Source organism: Crinia signifera, chromosome 3 (genome assembly GCF_055691185.1).
Source record: "Crinia signifera chromosome 3, ASM5569118v1, whole genome shotgun sequence".
Taxonomy (NCBI): domain Eukaryota; kingdom Metazoa; phylum Chordata; class Amphibia; order Anura; family Myobatrachidae; genus Crinia; species Crinia signifera.
This window is the reverse complement of record NC_139219.1, coordinates 183823490-183848211: the sequence shown is the minus strand read 5'-3', so window position 1 is coordinate 183848211 and position 24722 is coordinate 183823490. Positions and strand designations below refer to the sequence as shown.

General features: G+C 41.6%; 1 protein-coding gene across 3 annotated transcripts in view; it reads right to left on the bottom strand.

Annotated features, from left to right (window-relative positions):
- Positions 1–2954: 2954 nt before the first annotated feature.
- MAP3K7 (mitogen-activated protein kinase kinase kinase 7) overlaps positions 2955–24722 on the bottom strand; it is a 64390-nt gene continuing 42622 nt past the window's right edge. For 2 of the 3 annotated variants that reach the window (XM_083177038.1, XM_083177040.1), the window contains 9 exons: positions 21183–21264; positions 16957–17090; positions 15706–15865; positions 12250–12330; positions 9732–9796; positions 8414–8525; positions 7515–7576; positions 6462–6577; positions 2955–3682 (listed from right to left, as the gene is read on the bottom strand). In XM_083177038.1, coding sequence (XP_083033164.1) covers positions 3502–3682; positions 6462–6577; positions 7515–7576; positions 8414–8525; positions 9732–9796; positions 12250–12330; positions 15706–15865; positions 16957–17090; positions 21183–21264 — 993 coding nt within the window. In that variant the 3' untranslated portion in view covers positions 2955–3501. The remainder of the gene's footprint in view (positions 3683–6461; positions 6578–7514; positions 7577–8413; positions 8526–9731; positions 9797–12249; positions 12331–15705; positions 15866–16956; positions 17091–21182; positions 21265–24722) is intronic. The other variant, XM_083177039.1, reaches the window with a different exon arrangement.

The following is a 24722-nucleotide window of genomic DNA, read 5'->3' as shown; positions in this document are numbered from 1 at the left end:
CTGCATTTTAAAATTCAGTACAGTGTTTATTTTGAATGGTTCCATGCCATTCTGCTTATAGACAACCACCTTGGGAGAATGTATTTCCCCGTAATAAAAAGCACGCATTAGACAAACTGCAAACCCCCACCACATTAACACTAGAAGTTGAATCATTCACTAAATTTGCCAATATTTTGCTGCACAAATAGGATGAAGAACAATACAGCAGTCACTTGTATTTGTATGTAAGAGGGAAGGTCATATGGGGTTATTGCAAGGAGATAATATGCAAAGCATTGAGCTTTTAGTCCCATTAACGTACACTGGATTCTTCTGAGATGCTAGTAGCTATTATGCCTTTTTTCTATTTCAAATCGGTTGTAGATATAGGGGTATATTCAATTAGTGTTGGATCCATCTTGACATTCATTTGTTGGAATGGATCAGATACTACCTATTCAAATCAGCGGGCAAGTTTGAAAGTCTGATTTGGCCACTGCTGCTCACCTGGCTGACAACGGGATTGGGTGAGCGTTGGTGGGAAGCGGGATGGCGTCAGGTGAGCTGCTCTTACCCAGCCCGGCAGCAGGACTCGGTGAGTGATGAAGGAGGGTACGGGAGGCGGACGGCGCCAGGTGAGCTACTGATGCTCACCCTGAACCATCCTCCCTGCCTCAATCAAACTTTTTTTGAAAGTTGGATTGAGATTGATAAAAACGGGGCCTCTGATTTAGCTCAGCTTCCGGCAAAAGCATGTGTATCTGCAGCTATTCCACCAGTGGTTTCCAACAGGTCAAAGCATTCCGACCTGCCGGAAAAAACTGCCCTAATTGAATAGGTTGGAACCCCCTCCGACCTATTCAAGTCAGAAACTGCAGTCTTTCCGACAAGATTACAATTGAATATATCCCATAGTGGTAATGCCTGAAGAGAGCACAGAGCCATAAAGCAGAAATGAAAGTATATGCTCTTAGTAAATTAAAAAAAAATGGATGTGTTGCTAGAGCTCGGCGCAACCCCTTTTCATTAAGATGTTTCAGACAACTTGAATTTTTAACAAGAATTTATTGGTGTGAACATTAAAAAAGATTAAAAAAGATGAGTAAAGACAATATACTTAGGTGAGGACTTCACCTGGATACCATATAATTCATGCAGAATGACAAATTTAGCATGGAGGTCTTGATCTCACCAGAGTCAGAGGGTGCGGTGGGCTATACTTCAAATAGAAGGTCTGCGGCACCACTCTTGTAAAGTGCAAAAGTGTCTCTTATTGCACTGATGAAGGTAAAGTGTCCGTGAAGCTGCAACGCGTTTCGGAGAAACTACAGTCTCCTTTTTCAAGCTGGGACTTTACCTTCATCAGTGCAATAAGAGACACTTTTGCACTTTACAAGAAGGCACAGGACACTTTACCAAGGACGCACCAGCACTTTACCATCAGGGACCTTGATCCAGGCAAGCCATCTGCGGTGGTGCCGAAGACCTTCTATTTGAAGTATAGCCCACCGCACCCTCTGACTCTGGGGAGATCAAGACCTCCATGCTAAATTTGTCATTCTGCATGAATTATATGGTATCCAGGTGAAGTCCTCACCTAAGTATATTGTCTTTATTCATCTTTTTTAATCTCTTTTTTAATGTTCACACCAATAAATTCTTGTTAAAAATTCAAGTTGTCTGAAACATCTTAATGAAAAGGGGTTGCGCCGAGCTCTAGCAACACATCCATTGTTTTCAATTGTACATTTGAAGGTGGTGTACCTTCTATTGTTGCAAGAGCTGGCCGCACCATTATTTCATTGAATTGCGCTCACCGGAATCACAAAATTTGTTCCCACAACTCTTAGTAAATTAGGCAAACTTCATAAAATATTTTACTTACCCTATGTGCTAGAATAAATATTTAACAAACCTTTGTTACATTCTCAGGATAGACGTAAGCTGGGAATACATTAGACGCTATGCTCCATGAATGATATTGTTAGTGATTTCCATTGAACCCCCCATAGCTCCAGGACAAATTATATATTTTGTGAAAGCTGAAAGATTTTGCTAAAGATATCCACATCCAGGAGTGTAGCTACCACTGATGATATAATCAAGATTGAGAGGGTCGGTAATGACCCATAGATCATTAACGATATAGTAGGTTTACACAGAACGATATGCATGAAAATTTAGTTAATGGTCATTATTGTATCGATGGTTAAAAATAGTCTAATGTGTAAGCACCTTTACTCACTTGTGAAAACATCAAACAAAGTGACAGATGTATTCAGCCTTAAAAAGGTATAAACGTCAAGCTAATCAGCTCCTGACATGTTATAGGAGGTTAAAAATGACAGTTGGGAGCTTATTGGCTGGAAGGTTATCGCTGTCTTTTTCACCCTCGCATTTCTCTTTTTTAGGTGTAATACAAGTGCACCAATGTGTCTTCACAACCACGTAGCAAAATACCCATCTTTATACCATCCCAAGATGTGACTTATGGCCTTGAAATAAATGTCCCCATTTCCCTGACCATCGATGATCGGTGGTCTGTTGAGGGAATCAGGGAAATTAATCATGTTAAAAATCCCCATCGTGGAATTGGGATTTTAAACATATTTAATATTTCTGATCCCATAGTCAGGGGAATAGTTATATCATCGATACAGTATGTCCTTGATGTTTCAAGGTATTTACTCGACATTCAGTAACTTCTGCTGCAGTTATTGTTGGAACAGAATTATTTTTGCACTACAATAATTTATACCGCTTATTGTGAATAATTGTATTTTTATGATGAATAATATACTGAAAATGTTTAATCCATCTAGATATTTACATACTTAACATGTTTTAATAGAAATGTCCATAGTCAATTCAGAAATATCCCACGACCTGAAAGGAATGAGCTTGTAAATGTTCATCATGTACTATACTTAACTTCAAACTGAAAGTAGACTAGGCAATAAAAGTAACTGTCATTGACCTTATAATTTTGCTTTGTTTTAATGAGCCTGCTTTTATTTCATTGTACAACATTATACCCCATCATTTCTTTTCTCAACACACCCATAGTAAAATATAAATGACGAAGATGCATGAATACAATGAGATCCAGAGCATGTAAATTGTTCTAAAAAAAAAAAAAAAAAAAAAAGTTTTTTCCCCTATGGAACTGAACAGTGTATTAGTGAGTAGGCTAAAATGAGTTTTGTTAACAAAAAAAAAAAAAATTCTTTGAAGAGCAGGATCTGTTGGACAAATTTCTTTGAGAAGCAAAGTTCAGCTATACAAAAAAAGAGGAAAACGGATCAAAAACTATTCATATATAAACGTAATAGAACTTTCCACAGGCATGAAACATGCATACATCAATAGTTCACAACAATCTCATAATGGTTGTATTTATCTGAACACTTTATGTCAGATCCAATGAAAATATCCATCTTCATGCTCAAAAATAAAGGAAAGTTTGCAAAACGTCTAATTGCACCATTCAGTGAGGTGAACTGTTCATGTGCCTTGTAATCAGGAGGTTCCTTGTCGCTTCTGCTGCTGACCTCTGATTACATCCAGCTGTTTTTTGCATTGCTGATAATAAGTCGAAAGACTTTTGTTTTCATCTAAAAGCTTTTTGTGTTCTTGTACCAAACGAGATGTGTTTTGTTGGTCTTTTTCATCCTGGTCAAGTTCTGCTATAAGTTCTTGCCTAGAACAGAAAGTTTGAATAGATCATAATCACATTATGCAGTCAATGTCTTATCACAATATGCCTTTAATCTGGGACAGTCTACTTCTATAGCACCACTCCGGTTCCACAGCGCCTGACAATACATTAATAAGCAACCCCCCCAAATAATATAACAAATTACAGTACAAGGCAATTTAGAACAAGTACATGGTAAATAAAAGACAGTTTCATCCAGGGAAAGGACACCAATGCAATTATTAGGGTGGAAGATATATTTATATTCTAAATAAAGCACATGAGGAGAAAGGGCCCTGCTTGTAAAAGCTTAAGGTCCATTCACACTGGGCGATTATGCCCAGTGTGTATAGACAGCGATAATAACTATCATCGCTGGGGGGGGGGGGGGAAGCCGCTCAATGCATACACACTGAGCAGCTTTCCCCCTGCCCGATGCCGTCAGCGGTAGGAGAATGGCTTTGCATAGTGCGGCGCTATGCAAAGCCGCTCATCTGCTGGTAATACCAGCAGATGAGCTGCTTTCCCGGTGATTATGCGGGAGCGCGCAGCAGTGCTCACCGCCGGGCCATACACACTGGGGGCTTTGAGCTGAAAGCTGCTCAAACTGAGTGTTTTGAGCAGCTTTCCGCTCAAAGTCGCCCAGTGTGTATGGGCCTTTAGATTCCAAAATCCAGCTCTCTTTATACTTTCACACCGGCTACCCGAGTCGGTTTCACATTCCGCCAAGGTAGAGACCAGGGACGAATTCTTGTTTAACAACCTGAGTAGGCCCATGTTGCCCCAGCAATAAATCAAGTTATAAATTTGGTGTAAAAAAGGTATAAAGGTAGAGAGGTAGAGGCAGTTTCTAAAAAAAATAGTGGCAGTTTATAGGTGGAAAACCCCTTTAAAGTTATGTTAACAGAACCGGTTACTGACAGTAAAGTTTGCACTATGGGCAGTGTAAATAAAGATATTTGCTTACACTGTTAGTTAGAAGGTAAAACCTTCTTTAAATTATACATTTATTGTAATACGACAAGATTGTGCATTAGAAGACATATCTTATTCTTCTACATCTGCTATTTCTAAATAAATAAAATCCAGAAAAATGTGTAACGGTCCATGTTAGCAAATTACAGTTACAGATGGGGCAGTTCCCATCTTGGCAGGGGATGTCGACGCCAGCCGCCATATCTATAGTGAGAAGGGGACGCGCGCGCGCACGAGAGGCACGCGCGTCCCCTTCCGACTGCGCTTCCAGCCGCTCCCCTGGGTCACCGCCTGCTTGTCGGCGGTAACCCGGGGTCCCCGCCGCCTGCCCATACACCCCCCTAACCCTGTCTCCCTGAGGCGGAGACAGACAGGGTTCCCGTCGCCCCGCTGATGGAGATTGAGACGCACGCGCGTCTCAGTCAGATGGCAGGCCAGGCTGCTGGCGGATCGCCACCGGTGACGTTCTGGCGATTCGCCAGCAAGGAAGAGCCCTGCCCCATCTGTACATACTAAGTACATGTTTAGGTAATATAGTTAATTCTATCAACTTTAACACCAAGTGGATCAGGACTTTTAAAGGGTCCGTTCTTCCGAGATGCCGATTCAATGTTGTCTTTCCCGACAGCATTAACTGGGCACCTGCCGCTATTTCACCTGTCGGAAATAGCGGTGGGGGATTGAATCCACCTTAAACATGGGATGACCATTCAGATCAAATGTAGGAGGATTCAATTAAAATGAGACAGATGCAAAAGTGCCACTCCGGAACGGCAAACTGCAGACTAAGCAACACCATTATTTAGGGCATCTTCCAGTTTGCTTGCATATTTGTGATGCCATCAGGATCACTACTCTAAAAATAGCGGAGAGATCCCATAACTTGAATAGCTTAAAACACACTACTTCTTTCCAGATAATTTTCTATTCTTTGATAATGAAATTGTGCAATGCAAGAAGTCATTCGAGTGCAAGTGGGACTGTGAAAGATGAAAGCATTAAATAAAAGTTCCCGGCTTTATATATTTATATAATTTTGTGCAGTTTTTATGCTCCTAAATATTAACTATTAAATTAGTGGTTCCGACATATATTTAGGGGCAGATTTTATTCAATGTGTGCTGCCAGTTACTTGTTTTTTTCACTTATTAACATAGATAAAAACTTTTTGCACATCCATAGGCTGCTAGCAGAATCTACCTTCTGTATTTAACCACTGGATGGCCACTTAGGTACCGTTTATACATTTTCAGTTATACTGGCTGTACACAATGCAAACCCTTAACGTTTATCTTTTTTCTTCTCTTTGCGTTGAGCGAGTCACATTACCAATTTCTAATTTTTTTTTTTGGCTTGGTATTTAGGATATCTTCCCAATTAATTATTCCGAACCATTGTCTTTAAATTTTGATTGCCTGTACAAGATATCTCTGGATGGAAGACATCTTTATGATGCCCTGTTTTGTTTTTATACAAAGCCAAAAAGCAGGACCCTCTCTCCTCATGTGAAACTGTTTTCTGTGACTGATACCCTGAAGTGGAGACTAGATTGCAACGAAAACTAGACCGGTAAAGTAGTATCTAGCTAATTAGACGCATACTTTGTTTTTGCAATAATACATTATATACTCCACTGCAATTATTCTATAACAGAGATTTGTAATAGCGAGGTAGGATTCAGGACCAAATACTTTCTAATAGGAGACATAATAAAAATAAAAAAATCAGTCTTACAAGGTGTACAGCTACCACTTACTACAAATAGAAAGTAAATACTAGTCCTCTACGCCCCCCACCAAACACTTACTTTCGTTGCAATAACAAAGCAATTTCTGTCTGAACTTTCATATATTCTTGTGCCATTTTGCAATGCTGCTCAAACACAGCCATAGATTCTTTGGAGTTTGGACATGGTGCTAGAGGCTGGAAATAAAGCAGACATAAAACCAATCAACAGATATCGCCACATATACCCTGCTAGACCACTGTGCTTGAAATATTTTTACACCCATAAGCTATTAAAAATAAGTGCTGTTCCTTGCACGGAGAAAACCTAGCCGTGGGTTCTAAATTTGAGTCAGACCTGTGGTCTGTTGCTAGTGAGAAATATGAGCACATGGGAGATGAGGTTGTGATTTATCTACAGAGTAGATATTCTTCCTAGTATGTTCATTAACCTAAAAATGAAAAACCCTTAACATTACAAAAATGAAGTTGAATGTGTTTTACCACCGCTGTGGCACAGCATCAAAAATTTAATGGGTAAATCAATATTCAAAATTAAACACAGATCTGTCCTCCCCCCAATCTTGGAGAATGGTGTAAGCAACACAGCGCATTACAGGAGGAAATGCTACAAAGAGGAGACTAGGGGGTTATGCAATGTGCCGCTGCTATTCCCGATGGGGAAAATAGCGGCAACTTCCTACTCAATGCTGTCTTTAGCGACAGCATTGATGCGGGATCATGGCAGAAGGGGCCTGACTTTAGAAGCTGTCAGGCCCGTTCTGCCGATAACGGCTGTGGATTGTGGCGATCCTGGCCCCAGATTGACAATCCATGGCCGTTTTCGCAGCCACGCCCCCTTTGTGCTGATTGTTAGGCGGGGCATCGAATCCCGTTTGTCGTTCAGCTGTCGATCAGACTGCAAACGGGCCATGATCACGGCTGTCGGGAGGGATAGACAGCCATGATCCTGGATTGCATACCCCCCTACATCTGTAGCTCTCTAGGAGGAAAAACAGTCACTTCTGTTATGGATATGTTGAGCCATAGGTAGTGAGTGGGCATCTATATAGAGAGAGACAAAAGAGAAAGGTGTAGGTACAATAATGGAAAAATATCAGACACTCATACTGACCTGTAACTGATGATCCAGGGTAAGGTATGCCATTGGTATAGAGTTATCTGATCCATTGGTATCTAAAACAAATGTAGCGGATATAAGTATATAAAAATGAAGGTTGGTATTCAGCCTAACCACTTACGCTGAATACCAACCTGCCATGCTTGGATAAAAGCTACATTTACTGATACACACTTTATGCGAAGTAGAAAATTATTGCAGAATTACACGCATGTTCTAGTCGAGAATACAGTTTTTGCATAAAGTACCTTTATTTATTTATTACGCAAATTAGAACTGCATCTAATAAGGAAGTTGGCATTGTTTAATTTAAAGTAGAAGTGTCTATATAATTTTAGATTGGGTATATTAGGAATTGGATATTAATGTTATAGCGGACGGTGTTATTTGACATATTGTATGTGTTTATATGTATTTGTGTCTTAATAAAGTGCATCAATTCCACCAGCGCGGTTTCCAGTTTTTTAGTATTTATGGAAGACTAAGGAATTGCATTAATCATTAATATTTTTCTCAACTGTATCTGCTGCAGGCAGCATGTACTGTACAATTCTATTTAACTGGTGTTTAGATATAAAATGGGGTGTAAGCAAAGTAGCGTTAACCCACTGTTTTTAAAGACCAGGTACCTTTGAGAATGGGGATGCCAAGCGCTTAACAATGCTGTGTTTTTTTTGTTGTTTTTTTTAATAAGAGGGATTGGTTACATTCACTATCACTATATATCTAAGACTGTCTGTCTAGATTATTGATGCAGTGATCGTCTGAGTGACTTCCATGTTGGAGAAAGGCACCAGAGCAGGTTATCAGGAGTGCATACATATACACATATATACATGCCCCTTGCTATACTAAAAATACACAAAAAAGATATATAACAGGTAAATTGCTACCTGAATCATCGGGACCCCATGGAATAACACGTGGTGGCTTGTCAGGGGTTGGTCCTGAGGTAGTAATCATCCTCACGCTAGGACTAGAGGATCTGCTGCTACTTCTACTCTCCTATACACCAGCATTGACATGAGGAAAGAAAACAAAAAGTACAAGTTAGGAAACAGAACGGCAGACCATAGGTTTGTATGTGGAGGATGAAAGGTGAGAGGTGATATGAAGCAGGGAGACATCAAAATCAGAGGGTGGAAAGAATGAAATAACAAAACAAAAAGCAATACAAAAAGTGACAGTAGCTAAAAAGTAATAGGTATTGGTTCCGGATTCCAAAAAATAAAAAAAGGTATGGTACACTAACATCTGAAGTCCACATTTTAAACACACACCAAGCCTAGAAGCCAAACACAAAGATTGCAAGGGCTGTATTCCCTGCTCCATAGTGCTAATCATTTCATTACTAATGTGATCATTTTAGTGAAAACGTCACACAAGGATAGAAATAGTATATATAACTAAATAACTTTTGTATAGCTTTCACTGCGATCCTAAAATATGGAAATCAGATCAAAGCTGGTTGTGGCGATAACCTCTATGGCTAAAGGTAATGAAAAAAACAGAACACAAGTAAATTGATTACAAGTTTAATGTATTTCTCTTAAGTCGACTCCGCATTAGACTTATTTCATATTTTAACAATGTAAATGAAAGACATTAGACATCCTATCGGCTTTAATAATGACGTAACCAACGTAAAACCAACTTAGATGACTGATTGTTTTCTTTAGGTCACTAATGCCGCCCGTACACAGCTATACTAGATCGCATTGCCTCTAAATCAAAACGCATGCGATGTGCAAAAGCAGCGTGCGTTTTGGACTAGAAGCAATGTGATCTAGTTGAAGAAGTACGGGCAGCACATACTTTTTGTGCTGTGTGATGTGATGTGCACGGAAGCGTGCCTCACGCCCAATAATTTCACAGTGTATGGGCGGCAAAACGATATGAAGATCATTCTTAATTTGGAAAACATAAGATATTATTTCCTCTTTGGCTATCATAGTGGCAGACATAATAGGTCATGAAAATGTCAGTTTATTAAAGAGCTACAATTCAGTTCTTAATTACCAAGATGTTTCTTTTATTTATTTTTAGATCCCATAGTCTACATCTGATGCTTAACAGCCACCCACAAATTACTAAATACTAATAACGTCCACACGATATGCCAATATGTACAGGTAAAAGAAATTCACTAAAAGCAACTGCTAAAACAGAGTAATATAAGAATGCTATTCCTTCAGAAGAGTTGTTCCATACCTGACTGGACTCTGTTCCAATAATAGTGAGATCTTGAACAGATCTGCGCCTTTGCTGCCCGTTGCCTGTTGGACATTAAACAAAAATGATTTAGCGAGCACTGCTTCCACATGTAACTGAAGGGGAACAAGTGTGCAAGCTTGGAATTTCTACAAGTCCATAGGCAGAAGAAAAGAAAGGGATCAACACAGGGCATGAGAGAGACAGCTGCAACACTAACTCCGGAAGCACTGGCCAGCACACAGTATATACAAAGAAAATGATCCCTCCTCTTACATGGGTTCTATTCTCCACATGTGTTTGCTGTCCATGGCTGATGACTGCTTCCATTTCTGGGGCCTTAGGTCTACAGCAGGATGGCTGACCCAATGTCGCAGCAGTGTACTGCGAAAGCCATGCCGAATGAGTCTTGCTTTCAGATCTCTTAATTAAATAAAAACATTTACCCTGCAGCAAAAATAGGCTTTAATCCCATGCTCTGTGCCACTCCTACTCTTGATTTCCCAAAAGTCACATCTTGCCATCTATAAATGACAAAGAATGTGGCAATCCCTCTCTCCTGCCTGACGTACACCTGCCAGCAACATTCACACTGACAGTTAAGACATAATCCTGCCATCTATGTCCAGGGTGATAAAAAGAATATTTTAGCATGTGCTTACGTTGACATAAAATGTGTGAATTAACATACACAAGCCTTTCTGGACTGGGAAATATGGAGTGTTTGTGTTGTTGTGTGTGAAGATGAGGGATCAGTTGTCTAAAGGGAAACCCTGACTTGCTACAAGCAACAGCTGAGGCGATGCTCCGAATTCCTGCTATGGAATTACGTCATGTTTCATGGTAGCTATATATTACGGCTTGCACTAAAACAGATTCTTTGCTTCCCACCCAAAGCATCGCAGCTGCAGCATAGTATCTTAGTGCTGTGTGTTGTAATTAAATAAATGAATTTATTCTAGAATAAAGTATACAACGAAAGTGAAAATCACACCATTCAGCTTTCATTTACATCTGAATCAAGATCTCATGATTGTATAAGGAAATATTCTCCTACGCTGGACATAGATTTTTTAATATACATACATACATACATACATACATACATACATACATAATCTGGGAAGTCATGTACAATCATTCAATGTCATTGTTCATCACACAATACCTTACTACCACGGCTAGTGTTTACGGAGTAAGTGCATGTCATTCAGCTCTAAAATTAGCAGGAATGAAATAAGATGGCAGAAATATTTGTCATTCTTCATTTGATATAGAAGCACATGTGAATTTGAGGAGTTGTGCACATGCTGAATTGGTAAGGCATAATTGTCAGGGTGGGGTATAATAAAAACAACATTAGCGGAGGACTTAGAAAATGCCTTGACAATTAATTAGCATGTTTAGTGGAAGACATGGATTTTGAAAAAGGCAGGCATGAGATTTCAAATAATGCTTAAAACCCAGTAACCATAGCCGAATGAAATACCGGTTGTCCCAAAAATGTTTTTGCCAGGATAGCATTGTAAATGAAAAACTACTTTACAGTTCATAGAGTGAAAAAAAAGAATGTTGCGCGCTAATACTAAATGTGAATACTTGAGAGGTTACAGGTATTCCCGTTTCAAAATGATCAGCCAAAGAGTATAAAGGAAACTGTTACGGAGTGGCCAAATATTTATTTTTAATTTTCTGTGCTAATCTGTTAAGATTTCTTAGACGTTCATCGCTATTTCCAACTTGAGAAAAAACAGGGCACATGGAGTTGCTCTGCAAATACCGTATACCCACAATACATTGAATATGGGTCACTAAATCAGGCTGTGATTTGGCCAAGAGTTATGGATTAGAATATAAAACACTAGAGGCCATTTTTTTTTTTAAATATCAGAAATTATTAGGAGTCTATGTATTGAGGCAAGTTATGAAATATTAATTTTAAATTTTTTTTTTTAGAAATATGCCAACTTTTAGACTTCACAATAGCCTTCATTCAAATAATGAAAAATAACATTCATTAAAAAAATGAATGTTTTTCCCCCCAATGCTAGTAGGCTTCTAGCTGCCTGAAAGATGCATAATGAGCACCATTGTATTTTGTATGAGTGGAATGTTTTGTGAAAGGAGTGAATTAAAGAGAATTAAAGATATACAGTTTTAAAGCCGTTAATATTCAAAAATGGTTGGAAAATAGTTCCCACTGAACACAGACCACATGAGCATATTTTTGTATTTGTAAAAAATCTCAACCCCTTTTGGAGGAAGGCAATTCAAAACGAAATTAAGGTATTTCTAATAGAATCTTTTTTGTTCACAATAATTTGTTATCATTTGCGTATTAAGTTCTAAATAGCAACAATTAATATAAAACAAACACTGTTAATAGATTGTGACATATAATAGTTGAGGTAAGCAAAAGTTACACTTGAACATGCAAACTGGAGCGACAAGCATTTACTTGGTGTTACTTTGGGGTTATTAATCTTTGGCTTGACAGATCATTACCATTCTGTAGTACCTGTTATGATGATCTCAGGGACATCCAGAATGTTGCCAAATGAAGCAGTTTTACGATGGCCTCGTTTATGCTTGGTACAGGCTGCAAAAACACATACACAATACACATGCAAACAACTACAAGTGGTACATAGCACAGTTCACAAAAGCATGAAAGTGTACAGCACAATGTTACACAATGAGGTGCATGCAAAAAGAACCATGCAAAACGGCAACGTTTCTGCTTTGGATGGACAAAGAAGATAGAAAAGGGCAACACAAATGAACATGCACAAAACAGCATGACAGCAGACACTAGGTGAGACGTGAAAACATTTCCCTGAGCCAATCATTGAGTGTTTGGGAATAAGAAGTTATTGACTAGTTTTACTAGAAGCTGCAATTAGTTGTAAAGTCTGTAAGCCTGATGAACAGTATAGCTACATCAGGTCACACCAATAGTAGGTAGGAAAACAACTTGGATTAATCTAAAAGGTATTGCAAAAAACAGGTACGATTCATTGAATCAACTACGCTGTATCCCTTCTATTAACCACTTAACTGGTAATTTCATTAGGCCACCCTTTTAACAATAACCCCCATATCTCATTAGGCCTCCCTTTTAACAATAACCCCCACACCTCAGTGTTGGTAGAACCCCAATAGCATAGCCCACACCTGCAACTGTTCATTCAGTAAGCCCTCTCTACTTTCCCCATGTTTGACTGTACATATGTAGATACAACACTTATTGCAGACCACTACATCAAAGCCAGCGCAGAAGGGGGAAAATCAGTTACGAAATGTGCACAACTGATTTCTTCATGAACGCAGAGATGAAGAAAAGAGCTCTAAATGTTCATTCCCCCATCATAAAGGGCAGGCCAGAAGTGTGGAAACTGCTTTATAAAAAAGGATATATTAGTCCAGTTGTCTACACATGATATAGTGTGGGAAAATGTTTAAGGGTATTTCACCAGTATGGTGGCCATCTTGGATGCTGCTCTAAATTATTAATTGGGAGGAACCAAACAGATGCAGAATTTCATAAGAATAACAATTGTGTTCTTTTTAAGGAATCTTTATTAACTGAGTTTTGAAGGTTAAGGGGGGTATTCAATCTTCAGGTCACGGCAGGCAAGCTTGCTCGCCCGCCGTGACCCGGTCCCGTTCTCGGTCAGCTCGACCGAGAACATGCAGGCGGGATTCAATGTCCCGTCTGCAGCGGGATGAGAAGGGGGCGTGGCCGCAAGTTGCGGCTGGGAAGAGGCGAGCTGCAGCCGGCAGCTCGTCACTTCCCGGCTGTTCTCGGCAGAACGAGCCCGACAGCTAGAGCTGTCGGACTCGTTCTGCCGGGAAACCCTGTTCAATGCTGTCGGGGAAGACAGCATTGAATAGGGCCCGTCGAGCATCTCCCCTACGGGAGATACTCGACAGCGATTGCATACCCCCCTAAAACTGATAATTAACACTTAATGAAGAAAAATCCTCCTTTGCTGTTTCTTATGAAATTCTGCATCTGTTTGATAGGTCACATGACTACCTCCCTAATTAATTTTTTAATGTCGCTTCATCCTAGATGGCCACCATACTTGTAACATACCCTAAACATTTCCCCCCACTCCATTATCATGTGCGTAGACACTGGATTACATTTCCTCACTCATTTCCATGTTATAGTTTCCACACTTGTGGGCCACCCTGTATATTAAGTCACAGAAATGAAAGAAAAAATGAAAGAAAAAAAATGATTGTAGGAGAATACTGAAGATTTAGTTGAAAGAATGGATGAAAAATATGGTTTATAGTCCAGACGGTCGAAAAACCACCGCCGGAATCCTGACCGCCGCAATGCCGGCACTTTGTCCCTCTATGGGTGACACCCATAGAGGGAGAATAGAATAGTGCGCCGAGCGTAGCGAGAAACTGGGCCCGCTGTGTGCCGAGCGCAGCGAGCCTGCAGGGGGGGGGGGAGGAGAATCCACGGCCCCCCTTGGAGCATGAGGCTCACATAAACTTGGATAGAATATGCGTTTCATTTGCTAACAGACATCGCACAAAAAAAGGTGCAGTTTTCTTTATTTGCAAAGGAGCAATTATCTTGTAAAGGGTATTAAAAACCAGACAAACGAAAAATAAAAATACTTAAGGTCAAAATCATTACAAATATCTACTGCTTTCCTCTTTAAATCTGAAATGGGAGGCAGCTACATAGCTATGGGTCAATTGCAATAATGTGAATAAATTGCAGTAACCAATTAAAAAAAATAGCATTTGTGAGAGGGTTTCAGAGGCTCTTAGCAAGTGTCAAGCTCCACGTTACATCACACGTTACATGAGCTCTACAGTGTGGGAAAGAGACATGAATGGCTCAGGGATAAAACACGACACATAGATAACACAAGTCCATGAAGTCGTAGTTTTTGTCTATTGTGGAACTTACAGAAATTTCTTGGTTAATACACAAAAAAAGGTGCCAGGCCCGAAGAACTGATACAATGACCAAGCTACTAAAGGCCTGGTCTGCTCACTGGATAATCCAGCAGCGACATTGTTTTTTGCTCTATCGTACTACTGAAAACTTTGCCAGTAGCTTTCTATTTTCAGGATTATAGTGTTGCCGTTTTCACCTTTCTATGAACTTTGCAGAATTTACACCATGATATTACGCAGCTATTACACTGGATCTTTCTCTCTGTGGGTTTATCTTTTATAGCAAATTAATGGCACTTAAGTGTTAGTTGGTTTCTATAATGGCTGTTATGTGCCTCAGACATGCTTTTTTTTTCTAAACAGCAGTTTTTATTCCTTTGTTCTGTGTTCTATTTGTGAGTTCTTCATTAGGCATGAGTATGTGCAGTAATAAACAGTTTACTCCGTAATTTGATCTCTTCTGCACTCTTTCCTCCTAAAATACAGATCGTGCTGATCGCAGTATTAACCACGGCTTTCATCACAGACCATTTTCCCATTTAATATGGCATTTTATTTTAACAGATGTTTATTAACTGAATGGTGAAGTTAAAAAAATATATCTTATGTGTACTGTGATGAAATCCACCAAGGATCAAGACCCCTTTGAAAGAGAAAAAAAAACGAATACATAAATGTCTTATTCTAACTCTTTTATGGGGGGGTATTCAATTAAGTCCATTTACTCTGGCTAGTAAAAAAAAAAAAAAAAGAAACGGACTATCCTATTCAATTGCGTCTATTTATAAAAAATTCTATAATGCAGTTCTACTTTTTTTTTTTTTTTTTAAGTGAAACCACATCGGCGAAATAGGACTAAACAAACTAAAAAAAAAAAAAAAAAAAACAAGCTGCAAAAAAACAAACAAAACCTGACTATGGGAATATCAATGACTGTTTATGACTTGCAGTAGCACAAGGAAATTGAACTCTCGCATGAACACCGTAAAATAAAATGCTCGCTTAGAACAGCAGTATTTCATGCTGTACTCAGTGTCCCCCTTACCTGTGCTAGCAGCAATTCTTGCTTCCAGTTCAGACATGTCCGCACTCATTCTTTTGCTCTCAGATGTACCAATTATTGAGGGTGGTTTTCCTCGAGCATCAGACAGGCTTTCTACACTGCTACCTCGTGATGGGGGTAAACTCAAGCGGCCCGATTCTACCTGCATATGGAGTATTCATTGATCAGAAAACATTGATATATACAACCACTGGGACAAACTTCAATTGAGGATATTTACTGGCTTACAACATAATACAGGGCTGTACTTTCTGACTATTTAAGAATAGTGCTAGTTATGTTTTATTGAAATCACAGATATTTATCTTGGATATGAACCGAAAAGAAAATGATTTGGGGACACTGGGCCAGTTTAGTAATCCAAATCCTCCCTACATTTATCTGCTGTTTTTGTTCCCACCTCACAACAGGGCTGAATACAACAATCTGCGAGTGCAGTTCAGCAGCCAACACTTCCACTCCCCCGAGATGTCAACTCGCCCTCATTGCTGCTAGCTGTAATGACCCCCAGGTTTTGTATAAACTCAATATTTCAGTTCTTCAATTCTACAGACTTTCTGTAAATTATAAGATTTAGTATAGAACCAAAATTCGGGATGCTTCACATATGGGCTTTGTTATACAAAAGTCCAGCATCATTACAGAACACAGGAACATGGCATAAAAAAAACCCCAAAAGAAAATGCTATTCGTGAGAATAATTAGAACATTCTTCGTGCCACAGTTGTCAGCAGTGCAGCTACATACAATAACCCTCCAGTGTTTGAGCCGCATGGAGCTTTAAATTAAACATGGGTATGTGCTGAAAAACACATGCAATAATTCCAGTGAAGTATACTTGAATCATAGGGCAGTATTCAATGCGGGGGGCGAGCGGCGGAGATGGGGGTTTGTATGGTGAGGATGGCTTTTTTTAGTGAGGAAAAGATATCCTCACCATCCAGCCCCCTCGTTGGCCGCTGCATTCTATGTTCCGGGGAAGACACACCGTCAGAGGGCGTCAAGGATTCCCCGGAGCGGCGAGGTCGGCATTTCGACAGCAACATTCACTGTTTCCACCTCACCTCAGGGAGCAGGCGAGGTGGAAACGGCGAGTGAGGCGGGAGCATTTAATACCGATGTTGGGTTATCGGCGCTGCTCACCGTATAGCTCGCTGTCAGCTGCTTGTCCCCCCGCATTGAATATACCCCATAGTCTATGAAGAGGAAGAGAAACAAGGCAGAAGCACTTACTCCGGACTTGGACTGATTTTTCAGGTATGCCAACTTGGACTCTATTCGTTTGATAGTATCATTGCTTGCACTAGCTTGGAGCTCATCAAAGTCACTTTTATTACTGTTTGTAGAAGTTAGGTCAATACATGATCCTGCCAGGATAAAAAACAAATGAAGCCATTAAGGATTTGTTTCATTTACTGCGCCATTTTACATGCTAAAACCTTAGTAGAAATCTGCATCGGTGCAATAGACGGTATATTGCAGTATTACAGTGAAATGATTACATCTTTTGTGCATAACATGTTTCCCAGACGGTTTTCTCAACATCTATATAAATTAAGTATACACTGCTTTAACAAAACAAAATGACCCTGAAAACTGACATGGCACATTTCAAATGAATCACTGGTCACTACAAGTGATCGGACCAAAGTAATAGAAGAATGTGCACTCTGAGTTCTCATAGGGAACACTGACGCCATGCTTACAATACGATACATCTAAATGTGTCTAGTACCCACCTTTACAATATGGTATTGCTACACATTCTTATTTTTCGGTCAAGTGCATAGATGTATCCTTATGCACCACAGTGAGAGACACCCACTTTGATTGAGACGCTTTAAAAGGGAGTAGTGTACCATACTTTTGTTTAAATTTTGCATCATATGTATCCCAGGTGCATAAAAGCCACTATCACTATAAAAGACTGATGCTGCAACAATAACCACACAGGAATTGGTTTTACACACGTACAAAGTCACATGGTAAGGGGCAATAGAGCTGTGTGTGACAAGGCCACTTGCAATAGACTCTCAACAGAAGAGACAGCTCCTGCATGTAGGTGTGATCCCAGCACTGCAACTCATGTTGCAAGCTGGTATTCAACATCATGACCTCACGCAGATCGCCAGCTGAGTAAGCTAAAGTTTATACAGCTGACCAATGGAAGGGTGCTCTGCGAAGCCAGGGTGCTTCCCTTAGAGAAAAGAGGGATGATAGGTCTCTGGTGAACACAGGCCTCCTCCCTGTGGCATCCATGTGAAACAGGGCAGCGGTGAAATACAGATGACATAGCAAAGATGATCGGAATCTATGACCATTTATCTCTGAATCAGGCCCACAGATGTATAAATGTCACACATCAAATTGATGAATGTGATCTAGCAATGTAGTTTGGATACTAAAAGTTGTTTTATTCATGCAAATAAGATCCAATAAGTGATAAAACCTCTTGGCACATCCAAAACTATAGGAGCTATTGGGGGCTACTGAAAATAAAGTGTATGAAGACATCTGTATATAGATGTTGCCTTGAGTACAAAGCCCCTGGCTGCAGATTTCACACCCCATAAAAAATGCTGCACAACAAATTCTATTAGTGTTTATCTCTGTGTGTATCGGGCCAGAAATGAGGCAGATGGGCCCATGAGCAGTACAATAGCACCCAAAGAATTAAAAATATATATAGATCATTCTATCTATAAAGAAAGAAAAAAAGAAAAAAAAAAAAAAGCACCTCACTAACTAGATCTATTTTACACACCGTAAGTGCAGACTAAATATAAAAAGGACAGCATCTATGTGGAATAATGCTAAACAAGTTTAAAAAAATCCACGCTACCACACCCCTTTCACATTACAGCTAAAACACGGTAAATTGCAGATTTTAAATGGCTTTAAAACGTTTCTAGCTGTAATGCGAAAGGTCCAGAGAGAATGCACCATTTTTAAAATACCTGTAATCCAAAACGGGTTAAAAGCCAATCCATTTGTAGTGTAATGCTGCTTTCAGACCGCATCTCTGGCTTTGACCCTGTATTTGGAAACGTTTCCAAAAACGGGTCTGCCAGATAAAACCCCTTTCACACCGCAGCACTTAAACGGTATATTACCGTTTAAGTGCCGATTTTTTTACACTGGCAGACCCGTTTTTGGAAACTTTCCAAATACAGGGTCAAAGCCAGTGCAGCCTTCAGCCCTCCCCTCCGTGCAGCTCCCCCCTCGACGCCCCCTGCGCGTGTCGACGCGCCCCCCCGCGTGTCGGCGCCCCCCCCGTGTCGACTTACCCCGTGCCGGTACCTCCGTTGTGGGTGCCGGTACCTCCGTTGTGGATCCCGGCACTGCAGCTCAGTATGCTCGGAAAGCACTTATGAAAAAAGTGTCTTCCAGAAAATGGCTGCCCCATAGGAAACCCTGTCTTTCGTATGGGGGCAGCCATTTTCTGAAAGACACTTTTTTCATAAGTGCTTTCCGAGCATACTGAGCTGCAGTGCCGGGAACCACAACGGAGATACCGGCACGGGGTAAGTCGACACGGGGGGGGGGGGGGGGGGGCGTCGACACGCGCGCGGGGGGGGGCGTCGACACGCACGCGGGGGGGGGGCTCCAGTGCTGTGAATACTTAATGAGCGCTCATTAAGTATTCACTGTGCTGAATTTAGGACCCAGCTCATTGGCTGGGTCCTAAATACCGTTTCAGAACCGATTTTGAGCCTAAAATACCGGTTCTGAAACTGGTAGGACCCTGCATTTTAACCGGTTAGAAAAAACGTTTTTTTCTAACTGGTTAAGTGGTCCTGCACCTTTCAGACCGCACACATTACCGTTTTAAAACGGTAAAAAAACGGCAATATACCGTTTTTAAAGTGCGGTCTGAAAGGGGCATAAATGGCTCAGAAACGGTATTTACAAGCCATGAGAAGGTCACAGAGGGTGATAGGCTATCTCCCTTGTGATCTCACTAGGCACAGGCGGGAAGTAAAGAGCAGAGAGGAGACTTTATTAACCCAGTGCACATTGTGCAGGTGTTGGGATCATTTGGTCAACATGGCAGAAGGTCGACATGAGTCTAGGTCAACATGGCAGAAGGTCGACATGAGTCTAGGTCAACATGGCAGAAGGTCGACATGAGTCTAGGTCAACATGGCAGAAGGTCGACATGAGTCTAGGTCAACATGGCAGAAGGTCGACATGAGTCTAGGTTGACTTGGGTGGAGGTCGACATGAGTCTAGGTCGACATGTGTTATGTCGACACTGGTTTCTTCACTGTTTTTTTGTGCCGACAGGCGGTATTTCATGCCCCACCATCCACTAGGGCATGGTGGGAGAATAAAATAGTATAAAATAGTGTGCCCGAAGCATTGCGAGCAGCTGTGGTTCACTTCCAACTGTGTCCATGTTGACTGTCGACATTCGGGTAAAAAAAAACAGCGAAAAACCCCGTCGACCTAGAGCCCTGTCGACCTAAGTATGGTTGATAAAACGATCCACACCCTTTAAAATGACATCCACTGTTTTCTATGGGTGAAATGGGTTGAATGTGAATGGTACAAAAACTGTATTGAAATGGTAGTTGAAATTTCTTTAATTATTTGCAAATCTGCACCATGAGATTTTTTTTTCATCTTTGAGGTTGTGAATCTGGATCAAGGACCGTAAAGGAGATCTTTTGGATATCTCACCATCATATATCCCAATAGGAAGCGTGGGTTCCTAGTCTTTCTTTTTTATCTATGAGGAATAGTTTGCATGAATGTATTTTGCAGTGCGCTATCCACTATCATACACTTGGTTAAAAATAGACATCAATGCGCACTTGCACCTGACCTACATTAGGTAAAAGATACACCTGAAAACATACATATTAACGCTTAGGTCCAACTTTGCTGAAAACGCCGGGTTACTTCTTTTCTGTAGTAAGTAGTAGTAGTTGTGACTGACCTAGCCTCTACTAGTGTGTGTGGACTGCCAGGGAATAACGGGATACGGTCATTAAGTCAACATGCACTGAAGGTTGACAAGGTTGGAAGGTCGACAGAAGCATTAGGTGGACAATGGGATGTAGACCTTTTGACTGTCGACCTTGAGGTTATTTATTTTTTTGAGCCGGCACGTGCCAACCGGCGGTATTTCATACCCTACCATCCACAACGGTGTGCATCGAGAAAAAAGTTATGTGCTGAGCGCAGTGAGACACCGCAGTACACGTTGACCGTGTCCATGTTGACTATGCAGACATTCAGGACAAAAAAAACGTGAAAAACTCATTTCGGACCTTTTGATTGTCGACTTTTCCATAGTCATCCTATTTCATATGTCTACCTAATAAGGACAATGACCCATACCCGTGACAACATTCAAGAAACACTTCAAACAGACATTGATTCAACTCAACACCAAGACAAATATGCTTATAATGGTGACAAATGGGCTGACAAAGCAGTAATTAGAAACTCACCTGTACTTGTAGCAGAATTGCTTTGTCCCCCATCAGAGTATTGACAAGGATATTGTAAAGATTCATCAGCTCCAGGAAAATACTGCATTTAAAAAATGGTGCAAGATTTACATTACAGCCAAGCCATAGTATAATAAATTCACATCAGACTCGGATTCAATCGAATTCAGTCTTAAGCCACCCCCACACAACTAGGGTTCATTTCTTTCAGCACTGTCATGGGAAAATAGGATCTTATATACTTACCGGTAAATCCTTTTCTCAGAGTCTTTAAGGGTTACTGGGGTTTTACTTAGTACTATGGGTATAGATGGGGTCCAAAAAGCCTGTGCACATAAAAAAAGGCTCCTCCCCTCTATGCCCCCTCCCCTGTGCTGGCTCTACACCTCTATGCCCCCTCCCACAGCTCAGTCTAGGTAAAACTGTGCCCAAAGGAGGAAGACCTACTTGACAGAAGGAAACTTAAGATATGAGTGGTGAGACAAACAAACCAACATACCATAACTGAAAACAAACTGAATGACAAGTTTCAACTCCACCCGCAGAACAGCGAACCACTGAGGAGGATGCCTAGTAACCCTTATTTACTCAGAAAAGGATTTACCGGTAGGTATATAAAGTCCTATTTTCTCTATCATCCATAAGGGATACTGGGGATGCCCCAAAGCTTCCAGAACAGGCGAGAACATGGTGAGAGTGTTGCAGCACCACCTGCCCAAACAGAGTATGGTCAGGATATCAAACCTGTAGAACCTAACAAACGTGTTCTTCCCAGACCAAGTAGCAGCTAAGCAGAATGGCCGAGACTCCACTGGCAGCCGCCCAGGAGGAGCCCACAGATGTAATCAAGTGTGCCTTAACAGAATTCGGAACAGTCAAAGCCACCGAAGAAAAAGCTTGCTGAATAATCAATCGTATTCAGCAAGCAATAGATTGCTTTGAAGCAGGACAACCCATTTTGTGAGCATCATACAACACAAAAAGAGAGTCAGACTTCCTAGTCCCAGTCCCAGTCCCGTCATTAGCAGGACCCAATTTTGGATTCCGAACGGTCGTCCCTCCAACAGGTAAGACGACTGAAGCCACCACGCCAGAGAAACTCTGGCCCGAGGGGATAGCTGTATCAGCCGATGCATGTGCAGATGGGAGCCTGACCATTTGCGCAAGAGATCCAATTGAAAACTCATGGTGTGGAAATGCCCATATAGGATGGCCTCGTAGGACGCCACCAACTTTCCCAACAGGCGAATACAGAGATGGACTGAGACCTGGTTCGGAGTCAGTACCTCCCTGACCAATTCCTGAACGGCCGTCACTTTGTCTGGCGGAAGGAAGATCCTCTGTTCCAGAATCATCCCCAGAAAGAGAAGTCTCTGGGTAGGCAGCAGGTGAGACTTCTGATAATTTAGAAGCCACACGTGCTGGGACAACAGCTGAGTGGTCCAAGAAATGCTGGTCCACAGCTGATCCCTGGACCCTGCCTTTATGAGGAGACCGTCCAGGTAAGGGATGAAGTAGATCCCCTGCATCCACAGCAGCAGAATCATCTCCGCCATTACCATTGTGAACACCCTCAGTGCTGAGGGCAGCCCGAAAGGCATGGAACCGGTAATGATCCTCCAGCAGGGCAAACTGCATGTATGCCTGTGGGGCAGCCAGATCGGGATTTGCAGGTATGCATCCCTGATATTCAGAGAGGCCAGAAATTCCCCCTTTCAATGCCGGAGATTACCGCCCTCAAAGACTCCATTCTGAACTTGAACATTCAGATACGGGTTCAGTGATTTGAGCTTCAGAATTAGGCGCACTGAGCCGTCCGGCATCGGTGCGACGAATAGGTTTGAGTAATAACCCAGATCTCTTTGGGGAGAATGGACTGGGACAATAACCCTGGTCTGAAGTAACTTTTGTAATGCCACTATTAACGTATCCAGAGTAACCTGGGATATTTAATGAATGTGTACATGGATTTTACCGATATTTAATAAAAGTGATATTTTTCACATTTATGCAAGCGAAAGTATACCCTAGGTCTTTTTTCCTAAAAATAGTGCCCCCCCCCCTCCACCCCCAAAAAGGGAGCCTTTTTCTACTTGCAAATCTAACATGGAATACTGGCAGACCTGACTTGAAAATCTGCAAGGCGAGCAAGTGCTGAACTCCAGTTTGTACCCCAGGGAAACGACATTCTGTACCCAGGAATACTGGTAGGAAAGATGCCAGAAGTAACTGAATAACAACTACGCCCCACCTCTAGTTTCCCCAGGGACTGAGGTATGCAGTCAGGCTGAAGATTTGGAGGAGCAGAGCCAGTATTCTGCTCCTGGGAGCTGGCGCGGTGGGTTTACGCTGTTTTCCCCTACCGTTCATGGCGGCATTGGAGGCTCTCCTGGGCTTACTCCAAAACCTGCCCACATGAAAGCACTGCAAGTGGAGAGTTCGGAAAGAACCGCCTGGCAGGTGAAGTTGCTGAGGGGAGGAAGGTGGATTTTCCAGCTGTGGCTTTAGAAATCTAGGCATCCAGTTCCCCACCAAACAACCACTCCCCGTAAAGGGAAGTGCCTCTACACGCTTTTTGGATTCAGCATCAGCCATCCACTTATGCAGCAATAAGGATCTGCGTGCTGAGACCGCTGACCTCTTCGAAAGATCACAAAGGACACGCGTGGTATCCTGAATGTGTTTAACCAGGGTTGTCTCATCAACCAGAGTCTTTCCACCCACCAGGCTTTCCTGAATTTGACCCGCCCATTAATGAATGAAGTGAGTCTGCAATTATAGGTCCCTGGGACGCAGCCACTGCATTGTAAATAGTTTTAAACACACCCTGAATCTTTCTATCAGCCAGATCCTTCAAGGCGGCCACCACAGGAACCGGCATGACTGTCGTTTTTTGACAGGCGCGAGAGTGAGGCATCCACTGCTGGCGGGATTTCCCAGAATCTAGAATTTTTTTATCCGGGGATGCCAAAGCTTTTCTGAAAAGGTCATCCAAATCCTTAGAATCAGGAAAGGTGACACTAGCCCTTTTCTGTGTACAGAAAAAGGATTGCTGCCCCTCCGATTCCTTAGCAGGTATATGTAACACATCTCTGATGGCCACAATAAGAGATTCGAGGCCCTGAGTTGGATAAACCTCTTCCAAAAAAGGCTCCACCTCCTCGCCTTCCTCTTGTTCCTACTCCTCCTGAGGAAGAAGCAACCAGTCTGTCAGATTTCTGCAGAACTTCCACAGACACCTGTAATTGTTGAGTCTGGTGCTGTGTGGCAGCTATTTGCTGATACATTTTCTGCATCATAGCCTTCATATAACTCAGCCACTGTGGTTCAGGAAGTCTCCCCCCCCCCCCCCAAAGGCCTCACTATGCTGAGTTAGCTGGCTGCACTGATCACACATAAGAGTGTCAGTGGGGGGGGGGGGGGGGGGAGGAACCGGGTGCACGTTCTCCCCAATTTACAGGGGTCCCGGGCTTCCGCTCACCACTCAAACAGTTTTTCACACATGCTCGATGTGAGCGGCAAGCTGCGGGCAGCTGCGCC